This window comes from Moschus berezovskii, chromosome 19 (assembly GCF_049115385.1).
Source record: "Moschus berezovskii isolate FMDL1 chromosome 19, NW_MosBer_1.0, whole genome shotgun sequence".
Lineage (NCBI taxonomy): Eukaryota > Metazoa > Chordata > Mammalia > Artiodactyla > Moschidae > Moschus > Moschus berezovskii.
Window position 1 is genome coordinate 57347002 of NC_142478.1, and position 22096 is coordinate 57369097.

The window sequence follows — 22096 nt, forward strand, 5'->3', positions numbered from 1 at the left end:
ATTTGTATTTCTCTGATGGTTAATGATGATGAGCATCTTTTCATGTGCCTGTTGACCATCTGTATGTCTTTGGAAAAAACCTGACTCTTCAGGTCTTCTATTTTTGAACTGGGCCCTTTTTTTTGCGGGGGGGGACTGAGTTGTATGAGCTATTTATATATTTTGAATATTAACCTTTTATCACCAATATCATTTTAAAATAATTTCTGCCACTCAGTAGGTTATTTTTTGTTTTGCTGACAGTTTTCTTTGCTATGCAAAATATTTTAAATTTAATTAGGTTCCATTTGTTCATTTTTGGGTCACGGAGAGTCGGACACGACTGAGCGACTGAACTGAACTGAACCTTTGTTTTAGGAGACAGATCCGAAAAATATTGCTATGATTTATTAATGTCAGAAAGTGTTCTACCTGTGTTCTCTAAGATTTATGATTTCTTACATTTCGGTCTTTAATCCATTTTGAGTGTATTTTTGTACATGTTGTGAGAAAATGTTATAATTTCATTCTTTTACATGTAATTGTCCAGTTTTCCCAGCACCACTTATTGAAGAGACTGTCTTTTCTCAATTGTATATTCTTGTTTTCTTTGGCATAGATTAATTGACCATAAGTGTGTGGATTTATTTCTGGGCTTTTTTTCTGTTCCATTGATCTGTGTGTCTCTCCTTATTGCCAACATCATACTGTTTTGATTACTGTAGTTTTGTAGTATAGTCTGAGGTCAGGGCATGTGGTACCTCCAGCTCTGTTCGACTTTCTGAAGGTTGTTTTGGCTATTCAGGATCTTTTGTGTTTCCATGCAAGTTTTATAATTATTTGTTCCAGTTCTGTGAAAAGTACCTTTGGTATCTTGATAGGGATCCCCTTGAATCTATAGATAGTTTTAGTATTCTTATCTTTGTTTTTGGTGTTGTCCCATTTCACTGACATAATCTAAGTATAGATTTAGTGTTATTTGCTTTGCTAGATGGAGAAGGCAATGGCAAGCCACTCTAGTACTCTTGCCTAGAAAATCCCATGGATGAAGAAGCCTGGTGGGCTTCAGTCCATGGGGTCGCTAAGGGTCGGACACAACTGAGCAACTTCACTTTCACTTTTCACTTTCACACATTGGAGAAGGAAATGGCAACCCACTCCAGTGTTCTTGCCTGGAGAATCCCAGGGACGGGGGAGCCTGGTGGGCTTCCGTCTATGGGGTCACACAGAGTCAGACACGACTGAAGTGACTTAGCAGCAGCAGCAGCTTTGCTAGAATTAGTGTTTTTTGTCTTATTAATTCTGGACATATTCTACATGTCTTCAAATATTCTCTCCCCTGGTCTTTCTAGTCTGTTCTTTAGCAATTCTGTTAGATATATGTTAAATGTATTTATTCTGTTCTCTGTTGTTTAACCTCATTTTCATATTTTCATCTCTTTGTCTCTTTGTGATGAATTTTTGATAATTTCTTCAGCTCTGTTTTCTAATTCATTCTTTTATCTCCGAGCTAATCCTATATTTATGTCGCCTACTTAGTTTTTAATTTCAGCAACTTCTTTTTAATTTTTGTCTGTTTTTTTACTCACTGTACCTTTTTCAGTCTTTTGTTTTCAGTTCCTCCTTTAATAAAGTATTAAGTATACTTATTTAATACATTTATTTCTAGTATTCTCCTGCTAGAGGAGGTATGCTCCTGCTGTTTTATATCTTCTCATTCTCACTCATAATGGATTGATTATTCCCTGCATATTTATAGTTTTGGATTGTGAGCTTATCTTTAGTAGGGTTTTGTCTCTTGAATCCTGGCAGCTAGGATGGAGGATGTGTCCCTCCAGGGTGTTTTTGCTGTGTTCTGCTGATATTCTGTGTTCTGAATGTCACAAGTTTGGAGCTCATTTTGAGTTAATGTCTCAGCTTGGAAGTTCTTAGATCACGTACATAGGGTAAATCCAAATCCCAAACTTGCTGAGGACAGGAACCTTTGTTCCATCCGCCTCTGAAGCAGCATAGCTACATTTACTAATCAGTTTGTCCATCAGACTCACAGACAAAAAAAGTCCTTCGTCTACTATAGTATCTTCATCTTATTTACCCAGCAGCTACCCAAGTACATAGCCTCTATTGCCCCTTCTCCTATTTGGGGTGTATGTGACTGTCAACCACAAAGGCCTCAGATGTCTGTAGGTCACTTTAATACATAAAAGCCATGGTATCTTTTTCCCACCAATCTTTTATACTTTGCTTGTCACCCCAACCCAGATGCAGTCCCATCCAGCAATGGAAGCACCACACAACATTACACAGTAATGTTAACTCTCTTGTTCCCAAGGAAACTGTGTTATGTAAAACCAAGGTCATTCCCAGGCTGGCCTGGTGTTAACCCTTTACTCACAGATTTCAAGGTCTTTTGCCCTGCCTAGCCATTCTAATCATTCTGTTATCAAGATTGACTCCCAACTCCCTTCACCAAGGGTATCCACAGGCTGTCATCCTTTGTTTCTAACTCTGGTAATTCATTTACTTCTTTGAGAGTTTAGTTAGCTCTCAATTTGAAAGGATGCTTACCCTACTTTATCAAGCATTTGTTGATACTTTTAGCATTTCTAGGTGTTGGTAGCAAATTTTCAGATTATCTGCTTCAAAATATTACGTTAGAAAAAAGTGTGAAACTACTCAAACAGCCTGAGTTCAAATTCTAACACCTCTTTCCAGCCATATAATCTTTTTCAAGATACTTTTTCTCTATGAACTTGCTCTAAGCACAATGTGGGAATATTAGTATTTACCTTAAGGCGTTGTTGTGAGATTTAGTTATTGTCAAGGGTAAAGCTCAAACACCCTTAATATGGTTTACAAAGTTCTGATCAGGCCTCTGCCAAAGTCTTCAGCTCCTTCTCACACTTCCCAGACGTGCTCCAGTATAATAAACTACTTACATATCCTAAATTGTCCTTCTTCTCTCTAATCTTGCAAGACTTCATACATAGTATTCTGTTTTTCTGAACACTCTCCTCCTTCTAACTATTCTTACTAATCCTTTGTACCTCGGCTTAGATATCAGTTTCTCCAGGAAGTTGTCCCTACTGATCCCCTAACCTGGGTTAAGTCCAATGAGAGTTGCATATGCTCCTGTAACACCTTGCATTTGTCTCTCATAGCACTCAGCCTGTTTACTTGTCTGAGCATTACTTGAGAGGAAGGATTTTTGACTCTTTTGTTCACTCTTGTATACCCAGCTTCTAAAAGAGAGCCTGGCACACAGCTCAGTACATGGCAGCTATTCTTTTTATCAGCACCTTCATCTGTCATAATGCTCAAATATCTGGTTGTTGTATAAATAACTTGTTAGTATGCCAAGAAGCTTAGAGTTAAGTTACAAGACTGACAAGGGCATGTATTGTTTCAGAGTCACCTTTTAGGCCTTTGGTTTTTTTTTCATTTATTCAATCAATCACCCTTTTCATACCAGGAGTTAACCCAAGAGTGTGATGAAAAGAAATCCCAGTATGACAGCTGTGCCGCAGGCCTTGAAAGCAATCGGTCCAAATTAGAACAGGTAAGAAGATAATTCTTATTTTAACAACCTAGCAGAAACTGACTTTGTATGCATGTTTTCACTACACCAATATGAAAAAATTCCCAGATCTTTACCCTCATGCCTTGAGTCTGTCTGCCAAGTTGCAGAGATTTTTATTTCTTCAAACTTGATGTACACACCCTAAATTCTCCATCTGCACCCCTACTGCCAGAGCCCAGGCCCCATCATGTCTTTCCTTGACTACCACAGTAACCTACAACCTCCTCTCCCCTTCCACTTGCCTTTCTAAGGTTTATTCTCCATAGAGCAGCCAAAGAAACCTGTGCAACACTTAAACCACCTTCTACCGGCTTCCTGTTGCAGTTAAAATCTAACTTCAAAACTTTGGTTTTCAAGACCCTACCTGCTCCATGAACTTCATATCCACATGCTCTCCTCCTCGCCCACAGACCCCAGACATACTCGCCTTCTTCTTGTACTTCAAACAGGCCAAGCTTGTTTTCTCCTCAGGGGCAGATTTGCATATATTCTTCTCTCTCTGAGATGCTCTCCTGCCAGCTCTTTGCCTTTTTCTCTCTTTTTCTTTCACCATTTTAGGTCTCAGCCTAAATGTTACCGCCTCCTCGAGGCCTTCTCTAATCACCTGTCTAACTTCGCCCACTCAGTACCCCTATCACATTGTACTGCAGAATTTTCTTCATAGCACTTACCCCATCTGAAACTGCCTTCATTACACATTTCCTTGTTTATATTTGTCTCCTCTACTTGAATGAAAGCAGGGACCTGTCTTGTTCACTTCTCTGTCCCCAGCATCTAGCACAGATCTAGGCACACAGTAGTTACTTAATAAATAACTGAACTTACAGGTTGCAGAGTGGTATGCATGGTCTCTAGAAAAGATTGCAACCTAGTCTGATACAATAAAGTTTTGGCACAGAAGAGGAAATACTCTGGTAGTATTTCTTTTGTTGTACGTTTGGTTATCCTTTCTGTATCTAATTATTCTTTTGATAATATTGCCCATTTAAAATTATGTTTTAGGAAGTCAGAGGGCTCCGTGAGGAGTGTCTTCAAGAAGAAAGTAGATACCATTATATAAATTGTATGATTAAGGTAAGACAAAGAAAATTGGATCAGAAACTTTTCTGAGATTTTTCTGTATCAAGGACTTAACCTAAAACAGTCTTTCCACTTAGAACCTAGAAGTACAACTTCGTCGTGCTACTGATGAAATGAAGGCATATGTCTCCTCTGATCAACAAGAAAAAAGAAAAGCAATTAGGCAAGTAATTTTGTTGTTTTTATATTGAGTTACTTAATGTTTTCATCTATAGAAGATAAGATAGAATTATACAGAGTACCTAAATAAGCAAATAGTAAGATATTATTTGGAATTAAATCTTGTTGAACATCTTCTAGGTAGTCCAGCCCTCCTGACTAAGTAAGAATACATATAATTTTTCTTGTTTGCTTGCTTACTTTTTATTGTGGCAAAAGACATATAACATAAAATTTGCCATTTTAACCATTTTAAAGTGTATAATCAGTTATATTCATTACATTCAAAATATTATGCAACCATCACCACTATAGATTACCAGAACGTTTTCATCACCTGAAAGAGAAACTCTTATAGCCATTAAGCCACTTAATCCCCATTACCCCCTCCTCAAGAATACATATGGGCTTCCCAGGTGGTGCAGTTTTAAACAATCCGCCTGCCAATGCAGGGGACACAAGAGACACAGTTTTGATCCCTGGGTTGGGAAGATCCCTTGAAGTAGGAAATGACAACCCACTCCAGTGTTCTTGCCTGAAAAATTCCATGGACAGAGGAACTTGGAAGGCTTTAGTCCATGGGGTCACAAAGAGTCAGACACAACTGAGTATGTATGCATGTAGGATTACATATAATTTCATAGTTGCTTTTTTATAAGCACTAAATTTGGTCTATTTTTTAAGTCCCACATGGCCTGGACTCTGGTCATTGGTGTGCTCATTATTGCAGTGTGAGCAGCTGGACTTCAGCTAGAAATTCTGTGATTGCAGAGTGCCAGCCTTTGAAACACAGAATGTATAAATACTACTAGTCCTTATATGGTGATTTTTTTCTTTTTATAATCATAGCATACTATAACATAATAAATGCTACCTTAAAAATACGTTTATAGTTGAATTGCTAGCTTTGAAAAAATGCAGTAGTGAACAAGATAAACTTTCTTTGCCCTTTATCACAGTTCAAATGTTTTGCTTTTACCATTCAGTAAGAACTCAAATGAAGTGTAGGATTCACATTTATTCAAGATTGCAGTTGAGATTTTTAGTAGCTTATACATTGATATTCATGACTCAATAGACATGAGTTTGAGCAAACTCAAGGAGATAGTGAAATGGGAAAACCTGGCATGCTACAATGCATGGGGTCACAAAGAGTCCAACATGTCTTAGCAACTGAACAACAACAGTACATTGATATTATAAAAAGGAATCTAAGAAATAGAATGTTTTGCAGAGTCTAAATTTTTTAATATAATGGAAGCCAGGCTGAAAATATCCTATAAATAGGATATTATTTTTAATACTCTAGCGTATTAAACATACTGAATGTAGTTATTCAAATTCTTTCATTACATGTAAATTTTGCTCATTAAATCTATATAGTCAATACTAATGTTCACTAATGTGAGAAGTTAATTTTGTTCTTGAAAAATAAAAGTTTTAGAAATTGTTTCTTTTCTTCCAAAGTTATCAATGTAAATAGTAAAGAAGGAAGCATTGCTCCTGAGCTATTGGTTTTCTGATCTGTTTTCTAGATAGATATTCCTCTTCATCATTTTTATTTATGTATTTTTTGGCCACACAGTGCACTATGTGGGATCTTAGTTTCCCAACTAGGGATGGAACCAGTGCCCCTTGTGTTGGGAGTGAGAAGTCTTAACCACTGGACTTCCAAGAAAGTCTCCATTATTTTAAAAATCATTGTAAATCTTTACCATTCCTCAGTTTTCCAATAGAAAAATATTGCACCCTGACTGGAGAAGTACATGATAAGAATATTTAGGAATAAAATGGAGTTATACTCTAAACTCACAGATACATATTTAATATTTATTACTAGTATAGACACAATATTTTTGATGTCATTTCATTTTCTGCTTTTATGGTACTTTCTGGTAAGGCCAAAGGTCTAAGAAATTAGCTTGATTTTGAAAGATCACCTGTAAAATGTAATTTTATTTGAAGAGGCAGCATGTTATTTATCAAAGTACTAGAAAGGGACTCAATAAAATTTTGTTTCTAACCTGATTTTTCCAGTTCCTAGTTTTGTGATCTTGGATAAATCACTTTTTCATCTACAAAATAAAGAGAACAATATATGCCACAGGAGCTCAAGTTCAATGTAATGTTTGCAGCAGTATTTTGGAAATGATATAGTATGAGTTCCTGAAGAGTGAGGACCCTGTCTGTCCCTGTCTTCTTGAAATCCCAGGACATGCTTGGTATAGAACAGGTGCTCTGTAATTACTATTTGAATAAATCAATTGAATAAAATTACATATTAGTGTTATGAGCATGTACCTATTGATTTCTTGATAAAATAGAAATGGAAATCCTAAAACAATTTGGGCATTCCTCGGACCTGGGGTAATAAATGAATTAAAGTTCTCTTAATTATAATCATACATTATTCTGAATAATATGTCATTTATATCCTCTGAGCTGTTTTTCACTGGAGAGCTAGAAAGGCAAATAACATTGACTTAGTGTCTCATAAATTTTATGGGCAAAATGATGGTTCATCCAGACTGGGTCTGTTCCCTTTCACTTTTATTCTTGTGCACAAATTCTACCTTCACTTTATCTCTGTAAGGACTTCGGGTACTTGTGATTGCCATTCTTTCTGTTCTAAAGACGTTAACCTCCCTTTTTTACACAAATGCAAATCTTTCTTCACTGTTTGTCTTTGTGGTTTATGATTTCTTAGATTCCCAATTTTGTGTTATGTAACTTCTTATTAAGTACTGCTATGTAGCTTTTCACAGAAATAGAGTCTTTTTCCATACAGATTTGAGGTCTAAAGTTTCTCTTCTTATCATTGGTTCCGTTGTCCTCATTCTTCAGTCTTTGTCCTTAACACTTTAAATCTCACTTTTTGTCTTAGAATATAATTATGCTTTTGTTTAAAAATACCATATGATATTATTTATGTTTTTTACATTAAAAATTTATAATTTTTTTGACTTACAAAAGAAATATTTATAAAAACAAAAAGTAACCATTATCAACTATAGTGCACAAAAATTAAATGTTGTCTACATTGCCATACCTCATTTATCTAGAATTCTGTCCAGTTTAGTATTTATAAATCTACCTCATTCTTTTTTCACAACTCTGTATTATTCTTTTGAATGGATGTACCATAATTTATTTAAACACTTCCCCATCTATCAACATGCAGTTGGTTGTAGATTTTTACTACTGTAAGCAATGAAGTGAATAGTCTTTGCTCTAATTTTTATTAAGTTTTAAGAGTTTTTCGGTAGGAAGGCTTCATAGAAGTTGGATTGCAGGGTGAGATGATATTTATTGTGTTTTTTTTTTTTAATGTGTATCCTCTCTCTTTTCTGCAAGCCTCTTCCAAAAAAGTATAATTTAAGCAAATGTATTGTTATTGTTTTAAGTGTAGATTAACCGGAAATAGTACTTAATTTCTTACATGATATTTTGCCTTGTTTTTTTTACTTATATTATTGTTTATTAGATGAACTGACTAAAGATTAGAAAAGGGAGTATTTGATAATGGGTTTCATTCTGACTCTAGTACTCTAAACTGTATTATCTAATATATTTAGATAGATATGTGATTTATAATTTAGTTGTGTGATCAAATCAATTGAAGTAAATGTAAACTATATCATTATATTGACTCCCTAGGGAACAATATACCAAAAATATTGCTGAACAGGAAAATCTTGGAAAGGTAAGAATATTTGTTTGTTTTTTAATGTGTACATAATTCAGGTTTACAGGACATGGTTATGTCATTGTCAGTTTTTTTTAAGGTTATAGGGGAAATTAGAACTTTCTTACTCCCATTCAAAATGGAGACTAAAAGTGAAGGCACATAGATTTGGGGGGGAAAGGGGGAAATCTAGTTTTAAATAAAAAGTTCATGCAGAAGTTCGTGCCACATGTAATGAATGAACTACAAGTTTCCTATTATTCCCAGGTATCTCTGTTTATAAGATAAGTATAAACTTACTCATTTATATTACTTAATAAGCACAAAGTTCTTACTATGAGCCAGGGCCTGGTCTAACTCCTTTACAAACATTGACTCAGTTAAAAATAATCGAAAAACTTTTCTTAAGATATTCACTGCCTACCTGCCAGTCTTATATGAGGACTACTAAAAATAGGAGTGTATGAGTTTTGTTTTTTCAGTTCTCTGAGACACTCCTAGTGGAAGAGGTGACAGAGGCCTTGACCATCAGGATGTAAATGACTAACTGATTTCTCTAATTGATTCTAATCTTCAATGATTTTAAGACCATGTTACATAGTGAATGCTAACCCTGCTTCACTATACACCATTTTATCTGTTTCTTACTGAGTTTCACTACTGAAAATTGAAGTTTCCTCTTAGTTTTTCTAATAGGAGTGTCCAGTTTGTAGTATCATTTGTTAGGAATTGTTAGCTGCAGTTTTTCTTTTAAAATGCTAACTATATGTCAGTGTCTCATTTCAGTGTTCAAATATTCTTGAGTCTGCAGCCTGGAAATGATTTTATATATATATAGGCTTTTCTGTTCTGAAAGTACAAATTAACAATATGGCTTTTCTTCAATCAATACATTGTACCGTTTAGCTATTGGATACTTTCATGTTCAAATGTATGTATTTGAATTAATTTGTATGCACATTTGTACAGTATTTTAACTAGAGATTTTGGGGGCTTTAGGATTTAGTATGATTGTCAATAATTGACTTTCATACAGATATTTCTTAAGTGAAGTAATGTACTTTTTTCATATGAAAATATTCCTCCACTTCATTTGTTTAGTATCTGAATGGATGTTATACAGAGAGAAATATTTGCCAAACCTTGAATCCTTTCATAGACCCAAACTTAACAGCTAAATATGATTATTCTTTCCCCTCCCAGTGTAGTGTTTTATTATATTGCAAGATTTGAGGGGAAAGCAGTAGCAACAGGCATCAAGCATGTTTGAGCAAAATGAACCATTGATTAGCTCATGCCCTGATTGTCTGGCTGTATCACTTAAGAAGCAAAGCTTCTTGATCCTCTCACTCTTAGAATAGATCTAAATTTTCAAAGCAAACATGGAATATACCTAGGCTTTCAAACTGACAATAGCCTAAGTCTTCCAAACCAGCAGACTGGACATCCACAGACCTCCTCAGGCCAGCTTCGGTTTCTGAAGTTAGACCAAGCTATAGTGCTACAGTTCACACTATCATATACTAGACTTTGCCTTACCAAGTGCTGTGGAATATGATACTCTTAGTTGTAACTTTTCCCCTCCTGTACCACCTCCTCCTTTTAAGAACAATGAAATCTGTGACAAGTATTTTTTGTGCATTACAACTATCCATAAAATAAATCTGTAGTACATGACAGTAACATTAAAAATAAGTTATAGACTAAAGTCAGTTGTACTCATAAAGGTTTCAAACACATGTGGTTATGAAGCAAATTAAATTTAATATTTCTGATACAGACAATGCCCGCATCTTGTCTTTGGTTCTTTAAATAGCTTTTATAGGTTGTTAGGATTTTTGAAAAAGAAATTATTCCAATAATATAAGAAAAGTTACAGTTAAGTAGTACCTTAATCTTAAAATCATGTTCAATACTCTTAAAACTCTTGATCTTACTACTTTTTTTTTAGTTTATGAGGATAAAAATATTTGTTGTAAGATACTTTATTTGTAACATAGACTTAAATAGATGTATTTGCGTGCCAGGCATTGTGTCAAAAATTTGCTGTTTATATTTAAATTATATTTTCTTCATTCTGTTTTGTTTTGCTATCTGCTGTTTTGCTATTTGCTTTTCTTAGCCATAGGTGGGAAGGGCAGTCTTTAATAAGCATTTTGAATCTGGCCTCAGTTTAGTTTAGCCTCTTATTTGGGCAGGTACCGACCACTGGCCTGCTCACTTGTGTCCTTAGATCAACTGTTAGATCAACCCTGCATTCTGAAAGAGGAAAGGATGGGGATGTTCCCATGTACTCTGTTTGTGTCTTTGCTTGTTTTTCTGCCCTTCTTGGTGATTTCTCACACTGTGTGTCAGTGAGTGTATTTCTGTTACTCTGTGCTTCCTTTTGTGTGTACCGTCATCTCTGTTTTTCTCTTCTTTCCTTCCTACTTTTCTTTCCTCTCATTGTCTCTCTGACTTTGTGCGATCTTCTCTTTGTCACTTTTCCTTGATTTGCCATAATACAGAGCCAAAGAACAGTTTGCAGTTTACTGAAAAATGTTCCTATTCCTGTTTAGAATTTTAGTCAGTAAGTAGAACAGTATTGGAAGGTGGAACTCTATATGTAGGCTGTTAGTAACAAAAATAATTCTGATAAGGATCTGAGCCTTTTAAAAATATCACTGGACCTTCTCCTTGAAGAATATTTGCATACAATTTGATTTATTTGGGCATAGAGCATACCCTTAGAGTATACTGATTCAGGAAAGAATATAATATTTAATAATAATAACATATATAACACGTGATAGTTTATAATTTTTTCTATATCTATTGTCATGTGAAAAAATAGTATTATAAAGCAGATACTTTTATAATTACTCCTATTATTAACCTTAATTGACAATTGAAAAAAACTACAGTCCAGAGAAATTGTCTTCCTTATGGGTAGTGACAAAGCCAAGGTTGGAGCTCAAGTCTTCTGACTTCCAAAATCTGCATTTTTTACATACCATGATACTGCTCCACTTTCCTGATTTCCTTTATTTTCCCCTTCTTTTCTAGTTTTCTGTCCTTTTTAGCTTCAGGTTGTCTTAGATCTATCATAAGTTTAATTAACTTTTATCATCTTAGCTTTCATATATCATCTGGTTTAGCTATTATTTATCAGATGTACAAAGCATACCATATTCTTCTGATTAGAGCAGTAGAAGTAAATCCCTATATGATATTTAATTATTCTTAATTTTTTTTTATGCTAGAAACTCCGGGAAAAACAAAAAGCTGTACGAGAAAGTCATGGTCCAAATATGAAACAAGCAAAAATGTGGCATGATTTTGAACAATTGATGGAATGTAAGAAACAGTGCTTTCTGAAACAACAAACCCAAACTTCCATTGGTCAGGTAATTCAGGAGGGAGGAGAGGACCGGCTGATACTCTGAGTTCATATGTCATTGCTTGGGGCTTTAGTTGATGCTGCCAGCTATAAGCAAAATCCCATGGTGTGTTTCTTTTTTTTTTGAAAGTGATTTGTTCAACATTTTGCTTTCAGATTAGCCATTCCCTATTAAGTTTTCATGGAAAATAATGCTAAGGTAGATTTAGGTTTTAAAAGTTTCTAATGTGAAAAAGAGGTTTTTATTATTTCGCTTAGTTTATACATCAGTGGTGTCTTCTGTTTTATAAGACAAGAGACTGAGTTTACTATCTGTAAATGTAAACACATGTCCATTAAGAAACATGTAAGTTTTTGTTTGAACATAATAACCCAGTGGCTTAATGTCTTTCTTAATCTTTTTTTAACTTTAGAGAAATCTTTTAGGAACTAATATCTCTTGTTTTGAAGAAACATTTATCTGAAGTTCAGCAATTCCTACAGTTTCACTTCAGTTTCTTTTTCTTCTGTACAATTCAAGAACATTTAATATTTTGAATGACATATTTGTTCTATTTGTATTGTTTAAAGGCAAATAAAACTTGGTGCACATATCATGGCTATTTAAAATTTATATACTGTAAATTTTAAATCTTTGTTAAGTAAGTATTCGTGTATAGTACTATACTAAGATTATTGCTTATTTTCACCAAAAATCTAACACAGTAGGTTCTGGGCATTATTATTTTAAATATAAGAAACTGTCAAAATGCCTCCAATCTCTGCTTCATCTGGACAAGGTATCTGAAGATGTCTTTAATTTTTCCTTAAAGATACTAAATTCATATGCCACCCTTAACTTCATTTCAGTTTCAATATACTTTTCAAATTTTCTTTATTTTAGATTTGAAAACTCAGATTTCAAATGGTTAGCATGTCCTTCTTGAGTTCTTTCTTCTTAGCTTTTCTGGAGAAAACAAAGCAAAAACATTTTGATGAAAAAAATTGTTTCCACCCTTGCAAAATATACAAACTTGATTAATGGCCTTGGGTGTCTGTTCCCAAATGTGCCCTACCCTTTTTTTGTCTTTCTTGATAATTAGAGAATCTCATTAGCATGGAAATTACTTACATTTCTTAGAGCTGTCACTAGAATAGATAGGATCCATCCGAATATGGAAGAACTTACCAGGAAAGCATAGCAAGAAACTTCTTTTAACATATTGTAAGAAAAAAAAGAGAAGTATTTCAGTGTTATTAAGTGGTTTGGATCGGTCCTCAGCTTACTTTAGCTACTTATTTGGACAAATATCAGTTATCAGAATTCTCACTTGGCCCTTAGATCAACTATTGGATCAACCATGTACTAAAAGAGCAAAGACTGTGTTCAGTGTGTGGAAACAAACCCTTACTAATTCAATAATCAGTTTTTGAACATTGTATTTGTTCAGAGTTGGCTACTGGCTTGTTATTTTTAAGCCAGTAGTAAGTGATGTTCCTTTTAGAGTATGAATTCCTTTGCAAATATTTGAAAAAGACTAGATGCCCTTCCCAGAAACAGCATTTTATTCCCCAAAGGAATGCCAATTTGTAAGATTATTAACCTTAGTGACTAGTTTTTTCAGTCTTTGCTATCTTTGGTGCTCTTAATTTTTAAAATTGTTAGCAAGAGATACGTCAAGGAATGCTTATAATTCTGACTTGATTACTGCTTGCTTTCATTCCACACAGAAAGAATATGTGGATTAAATACTAAGGCAGCTCCAAAATTATCTTATTAACTGAAGCAGAACATCATTACTACTTCAAGAAAAGCAAATTGAAAAAAAGGCCTAAAAGTGCAAAGCTATTTATAGTTTTTATGTAACGTTGGACATTTAATAGCATAGCTTAATGGGTTTTGTACAGTGACTTTCCACTCATTTTATGATTTGATTGGAACAGTAGAAAGCTTTGACTAACTCTGACAGTTTTTGACAGCTGGCACTTAGAGAAGAAGAGCTTATTATATTTTTCCTTCAGGATTGATACTCTAGCTGGCTAATTGATGAGAATGCCTAATCATTTTGGAAAATAATCTTGTCTTCCACATGATGACTCAAATAAAGGAAAAAAATGTAGCCTGTGAAATCTGCTTCTGTGTTCACAGATTTTCTCCTCCTAGGGCCCAGTGTTGCCAGCTATTGCATGGGACTGACCATTTAAACCATAAATTTCAAAAAGCCACTGCCTAGCTTGCATCCTGTATTAGTTAAGGAAATAATCCAACTTTAAAGGCTGTCCTTTAAGAAAATTTTATAATATTAAATTTTATAGAATGTTATAATATAATATCTTTTCTATTAATAACTGAATCTGAGGTCATGTGTTTTCCAGGTCTAGAAAGTGTTAGCAGAATTACCTTACAGCATTGTTCAAAGGCATGTGGAAATGAAACCAAATCTCAGGAAATTGTAGAATATTTAACTTTCTTCTTTATATTAATATTTTATATCATATTGCTTTAATGCAGTGGACAGCAACAATAAAAGAAACCATTTTATTTAACTATCAAGTAATTAGTTTATATAACATACATAATTTGGGGGGAAAATTTTAAGCTCTGTGAATTTTCCAAGTGTCTTTCTTAAATTTTTAGGCTAAACATGATACAGAGCACTTTTTGGTAATTTGAGTAAGAGACTGAATATGTTCCTTAAACTAAAAATACATGAATTTACATAATTCTTCTGCAAATTGAAAGTATATGTACAAATGGGGAAATTGCCAAAGCTGCCTTTACAAAAGCAGCAATCAAATTTGTATTGAAAAAATGACTTTGTAGGGATATGTGTGTTTTATAGAAACCTCCTTGTCTTACACAGGCTTTCACCCAATATTAGTGACTAATGAGTGTGAATCGAAGACTTGTTTCTACAAAAGGTTCTAGGAGCTTACATCATTCCTCTTGCTTGGCACCAAGGAGTGTTTAGCCTTAGGGAGTGGGTAACTTAGCACCCTGATGATTAACTTTCATTAAACTTGGTTATTTCAATAACTTCTCCATTGTTGTAGTAAAGGTGAGATCTAGATTATATATACAATGAATCCTTCTTTTTTAAACAATCCATGGCAGCCAGGAGAGAAAGTTGCACTTTTATTAAATATGTGATTGCTTCCCTGCTCAGGAGAACTGCTGGCCTGAGCTCCTCCTCCCTTTCCTTTTAATGAGAGCAGTTTAATTAGAGCTGTTTAATGTGTGGCAGCCAGGCATAAGGTGAATGTTTTGTCTGGGGAAGATAGAGAGGGATCATTTAAAGTTATGCATCTATTTTCAATCTTTGACCTTTCTGTCTTACGACAGTCTTAAAAAAAAATACTGTCTGTAACTGTCATTTAGTTTCATCCAATCCTTGCAAAAGAAATAAAAAACTAAAAAACAGAATCCAAACAAACAATTTTTTTAAAGACTTGGACAAACGTGTTTTCTGCTCCCATGCTCCCTCTTTTGGCAAACTGTAAGTACTGTCTCAGCAAACAGCGATAATTTCACAATTTCCTCTCAAGAATTGCTGAGAGACTTGAGTCACCAAATGTGGTTCACTGCTGTGGAAATGCATTGTTGAGAACACAGAAGGAAATTTAAGATTTCTGCTTTTCTGTGACAGTATTTGTTTCTGCCTCAGTTCAGAGTGTGAACTGCAGGTTCCTGGCAAGACTGCCACTTAACACTGCATGTGAGAACCTGGTGAACAGGCAGAGAATTTTGGAGCTTGAAAGGAGCCTCAGAATGATTCATACGATCATTCATTAGGTTGGGACCTTTGAGGGATCTCTCTCAGTGCAGAAATCAGGACAGGGAAGCTTGTGGCAAATGGCTTTCCAGCCTCGGTAGAGTAACCGCAATGCAGTTCACTCCTCACGAGGGAGCCGGTCCCATTGTTAAAGAGCAAAGACTGATTGATTGGTTTATTGGTTCTAGAAGCAAAGCCAACTTACAGAGGAAGGGAAATTACTTTAAACCGCAGTTCGGCAAAGCCAGATTGGACAAATTTTGCTCCCTGAAAAAAATTTTACTTCAGGGGACTAATATTATTGTGGTTATTATAATAATCAGAATCATGAGAATGATGAAAATAATGATGCTAGCAGCTAGTCCATTAGTAAGCACTGATTACGTACCAGACACTGTCCTAAGTGCTTTATGTGTATGAACCAGTGTAACTCTCAAAATAACCCTATGAGATTGATACCATTATCCTCACTTTATAAATGAAGAAACTGAGGCATGGAAAGGTTTTTACAGTATTACACAGCTAATAACTGTAGCAGGTGGAGCCAGGGTCCAAGACCTGTGCTCTTACCTGCAATGTGACCCATGGTTGTATATATCCATAAAGGTTGCTGTTCATTTATGAACTGCAGTATATGTGAAAAATTTTTTTTGCTTTTATAATGCATTTTCAATAATGTATTTCCTTAACTGTAGCTGAAAAACAAGCTTCACTACTTTACTAAATGGTTAAACTCTTCTGGGACTTACCTGGTGGTCCAGTGGTTAAGAATCCACCTGCCAATGCAGAGGACATGGGTTCTATCCCTGCTCCAGGAAAATCCCACATGCATTGTGGCAACTGAGCCCATGCACCACAACTATGGCCCACAAATCGCAACTACTGAGCCTGTGTACAGCAACAAAGACTCAGCACAGCCATAAATAAATAAAATAAATCAATAAATACTTTAAAGTAAATAAACTCTACCAACCAGATGAGGGAATTATAGTAAAAATGATTGTTGAGTAAATGCATAAAAGAAGTGAGTAATAGTTTTAGGTAAAGAGAGAGTAGAAATGTTATAGGTTATAATTTAAAACTTTCTCTGTGAAGAGTTTCAGGGTGGGATGATGAAAAAGTTCTGGAGGTAGATGGTAGTGAAAAAGAAAAAAAAAACAGCTTTCTCTGTAAAAGTCTTAAACTCATATATGTCTCCTGTTGCTGGACATTTAGATCAATTCCAGTTCAATGCTGCCATCAAACCTAAAGATTGAAATAAGATAAAATATTAAGCAAAACCACAAAATTTGATTTAGTCAAATCCAGAATTCATTGAATAATTTTATGGACTTTTCTCACCTTCATCTATGAAAATGCCAAGGCTAAACCAAAGATATTAACAAGATGTTACTTGATTAACTGGAGAATAAAATTGTAAGTTCATTCGTTTATTTATATGTGAATATTTAATGAGTATCTTTTGCATGTTTGACACTGTGCTACATGATAAAATAGAAAATGAACATGACCTGGTTTTTTCTCTTAAAGAACACACAGTCTAGAAGATTCTAATATTAAGCAGCAAAAAGAAAAGGTTTTTTTATGTATAAAACAAGAAGCTCAGAGGAAGAAGCAGTTAATTTTGACATGGGGGATTGGAGAAAGATTAATGGAAGAGGTAGGACTTGAGCTGGATTTATAAGAATGAATTAAGATTTTGATAGTATAAGACAAGTAGAATACATAAAGGCATTTAAGTACATGACATGTACAGAAAATGACAAAAGTCTAGAATGGCTCAGTAAGTTACCTAGTTGTGTGAGGCCAGGGTAAGGAGTTCCTAATATGGGCTATGTACTTCATTGACTATGCCAAAGCCTTTGACTGTGTGGATCACAATAAACTGTGAAACATTCTGAAAGAGATGGGAATACCAGACCACCTAACCTGCCTCTTGAGAAACCTGTATGCAGGTCAGGAACCAACAGTTAGAACTGGACATGGAACAACAGACTGGTTCCAAATAGGAAAAGGAGTAAGTCAAGGTTGTATATTGTCACCCTGCTTATTTAACTTATGTGCAGAGTACATCATGAGGAATGCTGAGCTGGAAGAAGCACAAGCTGGAATCAAGATTGCCTGGAGAAATATCAATAACCTCAGATATGCAGATGACACCACCCTTATGGCAGAAAGTGAAGAGGAACTCAAAAGCCTTTTGATGAAAGTGAAAGAGGAGAGTGAAAAGTTTGGCTTGAAGCTCAACATTCAGAAAACGAAGATCATGGCATCTGGTCCCATCACTTCGTGGGAAATAGATGGAAAAACAGTGGAAACAGTGTCAGACTTTATTTTTTGGGGCTCCAAAATCACTGTAGATGCTGATTGCAGCCATGAAATTAAAAGACGTTTACTCCTTGGAAGGAAAGTTATGACCAACCTAGATAGCATATTAAAAAGCAGAGACATTACTTTGCCAACCAAGGTCTGTCTAGTCAAGGCTATGGTTTTTCCCGTGGTCATGTATGGATGTGAGAGTTGGACTGTGAAGAAAGCTGAGCGCCGAAGAATTGATGCTTTTGAACTGTGGTGCTGGAGAAGTCCCTTAAGAGTCCCTTGGACTGCAAGGAGATCCAACCAATCCATTCTAAAGGAGATCAATCCTGGGTGTTCATTGGAAGGACTGATGCTAAAGCTGAAACTCCAATACTTTGGCCACCTCATGCGACGAGTTGACTCACTGGAAAAGAGTCTGATGCTGGGAAGGATTGGGGGTGGGAAGAGACGGGGATGACAGAGAATGAGATGGCTGGATGGCATCACCGACTCGATGGGCATGAGTTTGAGTGAACTCTGGGAGTTGGTGATGGACAGGGAGGCCTGGAGTGCTGTGATTCATGGGGTCGCAAAGAGTCGGACACAACTGAGCGACTGAACTGAACTGAATATGGGCTAAGCTCGTGTGCTCTGTAATTTGACATGCTGGGCACTCAGCTGGACTCCATGAAAGGTACAGTAAAAGGATAAGACATGGCCCCTGTCATTAACCAGACTAACAGTTCAGTTCAGTTCAGTTGCTCAGTCGTGTCCGACTCTCCGTGACCCCATGAATCAAAGCACTCCAGGCCTCCCTGTCCATCACCAACTCCCGGAGTTCACTCAAACTCATGCCCACAGAGTCGGTGATGCCATCCAGCCATCTCATTCTCGGTCGTCCCCTTCTCCTCCCGCCCCCAACCTTTCCCAGCATCAGAGTCTTTTCCAGTGAGTCAACTCGTTGCATGAGGTGGCCAAAGTATTGCAGTTTCAGCTTTAGCATCAGTCCTTCCAATGAACACACAGGATTGATCTCCTTTAGAATGGACTGGTTGGAGCTCCTTGCAGTCCAAGGGACTCTCAAGAGTCTTCTCCAACACCACAGTTCAAAAACATCAATTCTTCGGCGATCAGCTTTCTTCACAGTCCAACTCTCACATCCATACATGACCACGGGAAAAACCATAGCCTTGACTAGACGGACCTTTGTTGGCAAAGTAATGTCTCTGCTTTTTAATATACTATCAAGGTTGGTCATGACTTTCCTTCCAAGGAGTAAACGTCTTTTAATTTTATGGCTGCAATCAGCATCTACAGTGATTTTGGAGCCCAAAAAAATAAAGTCTGACAGTTTCCACTGTTTTTCCATCTATTTCCCATGAAGTGATGGGACCAGATGCCATGATCTTTGTTTTCTGAACTGTGGAAAATTCTGAAAGAGATGGGAATACCAGACCACCTAACCTGCCTCTTGAGAAACCTGTATGCAGGTCAGGAAGCAACAGTCAGAACTGTACATGAAACAACAGACTGGTTCCAAATAGGAAAAAGAGTACGTCAAGGCTGTATATTGTCACCTTGCTTGTTTAACTTATATGCAGAGTACATCATGAGGAATGCTGGGCTGGAAGAAGCATAAGCTGGACTCAAGATTGCTGGGAGAAATATCAATAACCTCAGATATGCAGATGACACCACCCTTATGGCAGAAAGTGAAGAGGAACTCAAAAGCCTCTTGATGAAAGTGAAAGAGGAGAGTGAAAAGGTTGGCTTGAAGCTCAACATTCAGAAAACAAAGACTAACAGTACAATACAGCAAATATATTGAATCCTAAAACCTAGTGCTAAATTTTGTGTGCTGTTGAAGTTCAGTCAAAACGGACTGCTGCTGCTGCTGCTGCTAAGTCGCTTCAGTCGAGTCCAACTCTGTGCGACCCCATAGACGGCAGCCCATCAGGCTCCCCTATCCCTGGGATCCTCCAGGCAAGAACACTGGAGTGGGTTGCCATTTCCTTCTCCAATGTGTGAAAGTGAAAAGTGAAAGTGAAGTCGCTTAGTCGTGTCTGACTCTTCACGACCCCGTGGACTGCAGCCTACCAGGCTCCTCTGCCCGTGGGATTTTCTAGGCAAGAGTACTGGAGTGGGGTGCCATTGCCTTCTCCCAAAACGGACTAGGGAAGACTGAAAGGTCAAACGGGAGTCGAGGAGGTTTCATCAAAGGAGGAATGATCTGGGCCTGGAAAGATGAGTAAAATTTGGATAGGAACCAGGAATTGAAGCAATTTACAGCACTGGATTATCAAACAGATATACCCCAATATTTGATATTTCAGAAATCAAAGAAGTTTTCATTAGAAAAATCAAAACTCAGACTTCCTTACACTCTCTTTAGAGTTTAGGGTCCCTAAAAGTTTCAGTTTAGCTTTTTGAAATGCCATCAAGAGTTACTAGTCCATTGGGAATTCAGAGGGGGAAAAAAACCACTGTGGGCTGGAGCAATCTGGGCAGACTGGAGAAAGAGATGGTACAAATTTAAAACCACTCTGGAAGCATGGGTAGAATTTGGCTAAGGGAGGGAACAAGAGCTCCACTGGGATGAGGAAGCCCCAAGAAAGGAATGCCCTGAGGTACAACAAGTCAGGCAAGGCTGCAGAGAGTAAGAGAGTTAAAGCTGGAAAAGGAGTTGGAAACCAAATCGATGAGGTTTTTTGAGTTGGTGCAGTTGTTGGAGCTGTTCTTAAAAATATCCTAATTCCTTTTGGACCCTCAATGAAATGAGAGATTCATTGCATTGTAGGGAATCATAGATTATCATCTCCACAAGAGACTGCTATCATGGACTAAGTTTGATTTGTTTTTTATGACAAAAGAGAGCAGTATAGGCAATAAGTCAGTTTGTTTCATCGTCTTTGGAGGAATTATTTTTTACACTAACTCAGAGATTCAACATTTTATTCTTTGATTCAGTTTACAACTCTTTGTCGTCTCATTTGTACAATCACTTTTTTGTTTCATGTCACATTTTCAGATATGTGGAAAAGATTTGCTAATTTGAAGGAATTTAGATGAGAAACAGAATATTTTAAAGTTACATTTTTGTTGGGAGACATTTTTGTAAGTTTATTTGATTTCCTATGTATCCAGAAATGTGAGGAAAAAAATTCAAAGCTGGTGTTTAACAATGCTTGATTGCTTTTTCTTGAGAGTAAGAAAAAGAACTCTTTTAAGTTGTAATAATTGCCAAGTAGCCAAGGAGAGCCTCAGCCCTTGAAAAGACCCACTTGCTAGTGACTTGGCAGTGTCAAACAAATGTTCAACTTTTATTCTGACACTTCTTGAAGAATTTGATTGAAACTATATATGTCCAGATAACACTCAGCAAAGTGCCCTTCTTGCATTTGTTTCAAGATATATTTGGAAACAAGAGAGATGACCTTGGACTCAGCTGCTTTTCCAATTTAGGACTTCTCTCTGGGTCTACTGAATAATATTCCTGAACATTGAAAATTCAACGAATGGAAAAACATTTTAGTTACTATATGCCATAAGTTCTGTGATAGAGAATTTTTTTCCCCCAGCAATATGTTCTGCCTCTAAAAGAATGATATATTTAGACTGCAAGCTCTATATTAGCTTTCTAACCATCTACTTCAAAATACATTTAGGAACACATTTGCTTTTCATCAGAGTGCCTTTTTTATAATCTAAATCAAGCTGTCCTTGCTTTTTAAAATATTTTAGCATGTAAGAAATTTTGAAAAAAAGTAATGAGCAGTTAACCCTTTGCCTTTGCCTTTTGGCATTCAAAGTTTGTTCAGAAGCCAGGGTTTATTGTAGCTTGATGTCAGATCTAAAAGAAGACTTCAGAGGCTCTGACGTCCCCGTCTAAGGTTATTGCCACCTGTCCAGATGACAATAGAAGTCCTGCTAGTCTAACCTCAAGCCTGAAAGCCAAGGTTAGCTTCCAAATGCATCTACATTTAGCCCATGGAGATGGATGGTTTTAACTGTCATTAAAGCGATATTCTTTCAGTTACCATTTTGCATATTTTGGAGGTTTAAGCAGTTCCATTTTTAATCTGTTGTCTCAGTCACAGGACAAGACTTAGGTAACCTTTCTGATAAAGCAATTTTGCTTTTAAGCAAATAAGTAACTATGAATTATAGTTTGATCATTGTCCTCC

The 22096-nt window shown here is 36.1% G+C and overlaps 1 protein-coding gene across 2 annotated transcripts in view; it reads left to right on the top strand.

The window, feature by feature from the left end:
• Window positions 1-22096, top strand: part of IFT81 (intraflagellar transport 81) — a 115484-nt gene that overhangs the window by 89263 nt on the left and 4125 nt on the right. The window contains exons 15-19 of one of the 2 annotated variants that reach the window (XM_088828168.1): window positions 3452-3538; window positions 4562-4633; window positions 4717-4802; window positions 8456-8501; window positions 11726-11869. In XM_088828168.1, the coding sequence (XP_088684294.1) occupies window positions 3452-3538; window positions 4562-4633; window positions 4717-4802; window positions 8456-8501; window positions 11726-11869 (435 nt within the window). Of the gene's footprint in view, window positions 1-3451; window positions 3539-4561; window positions 4634-4716; window positions 4803-8455; window positions 8502-11725; window positions 14045-22096 lie in introns of those variants that run through there. The other variant, XM_055404838.2, reaches the window with a different exon arrangement.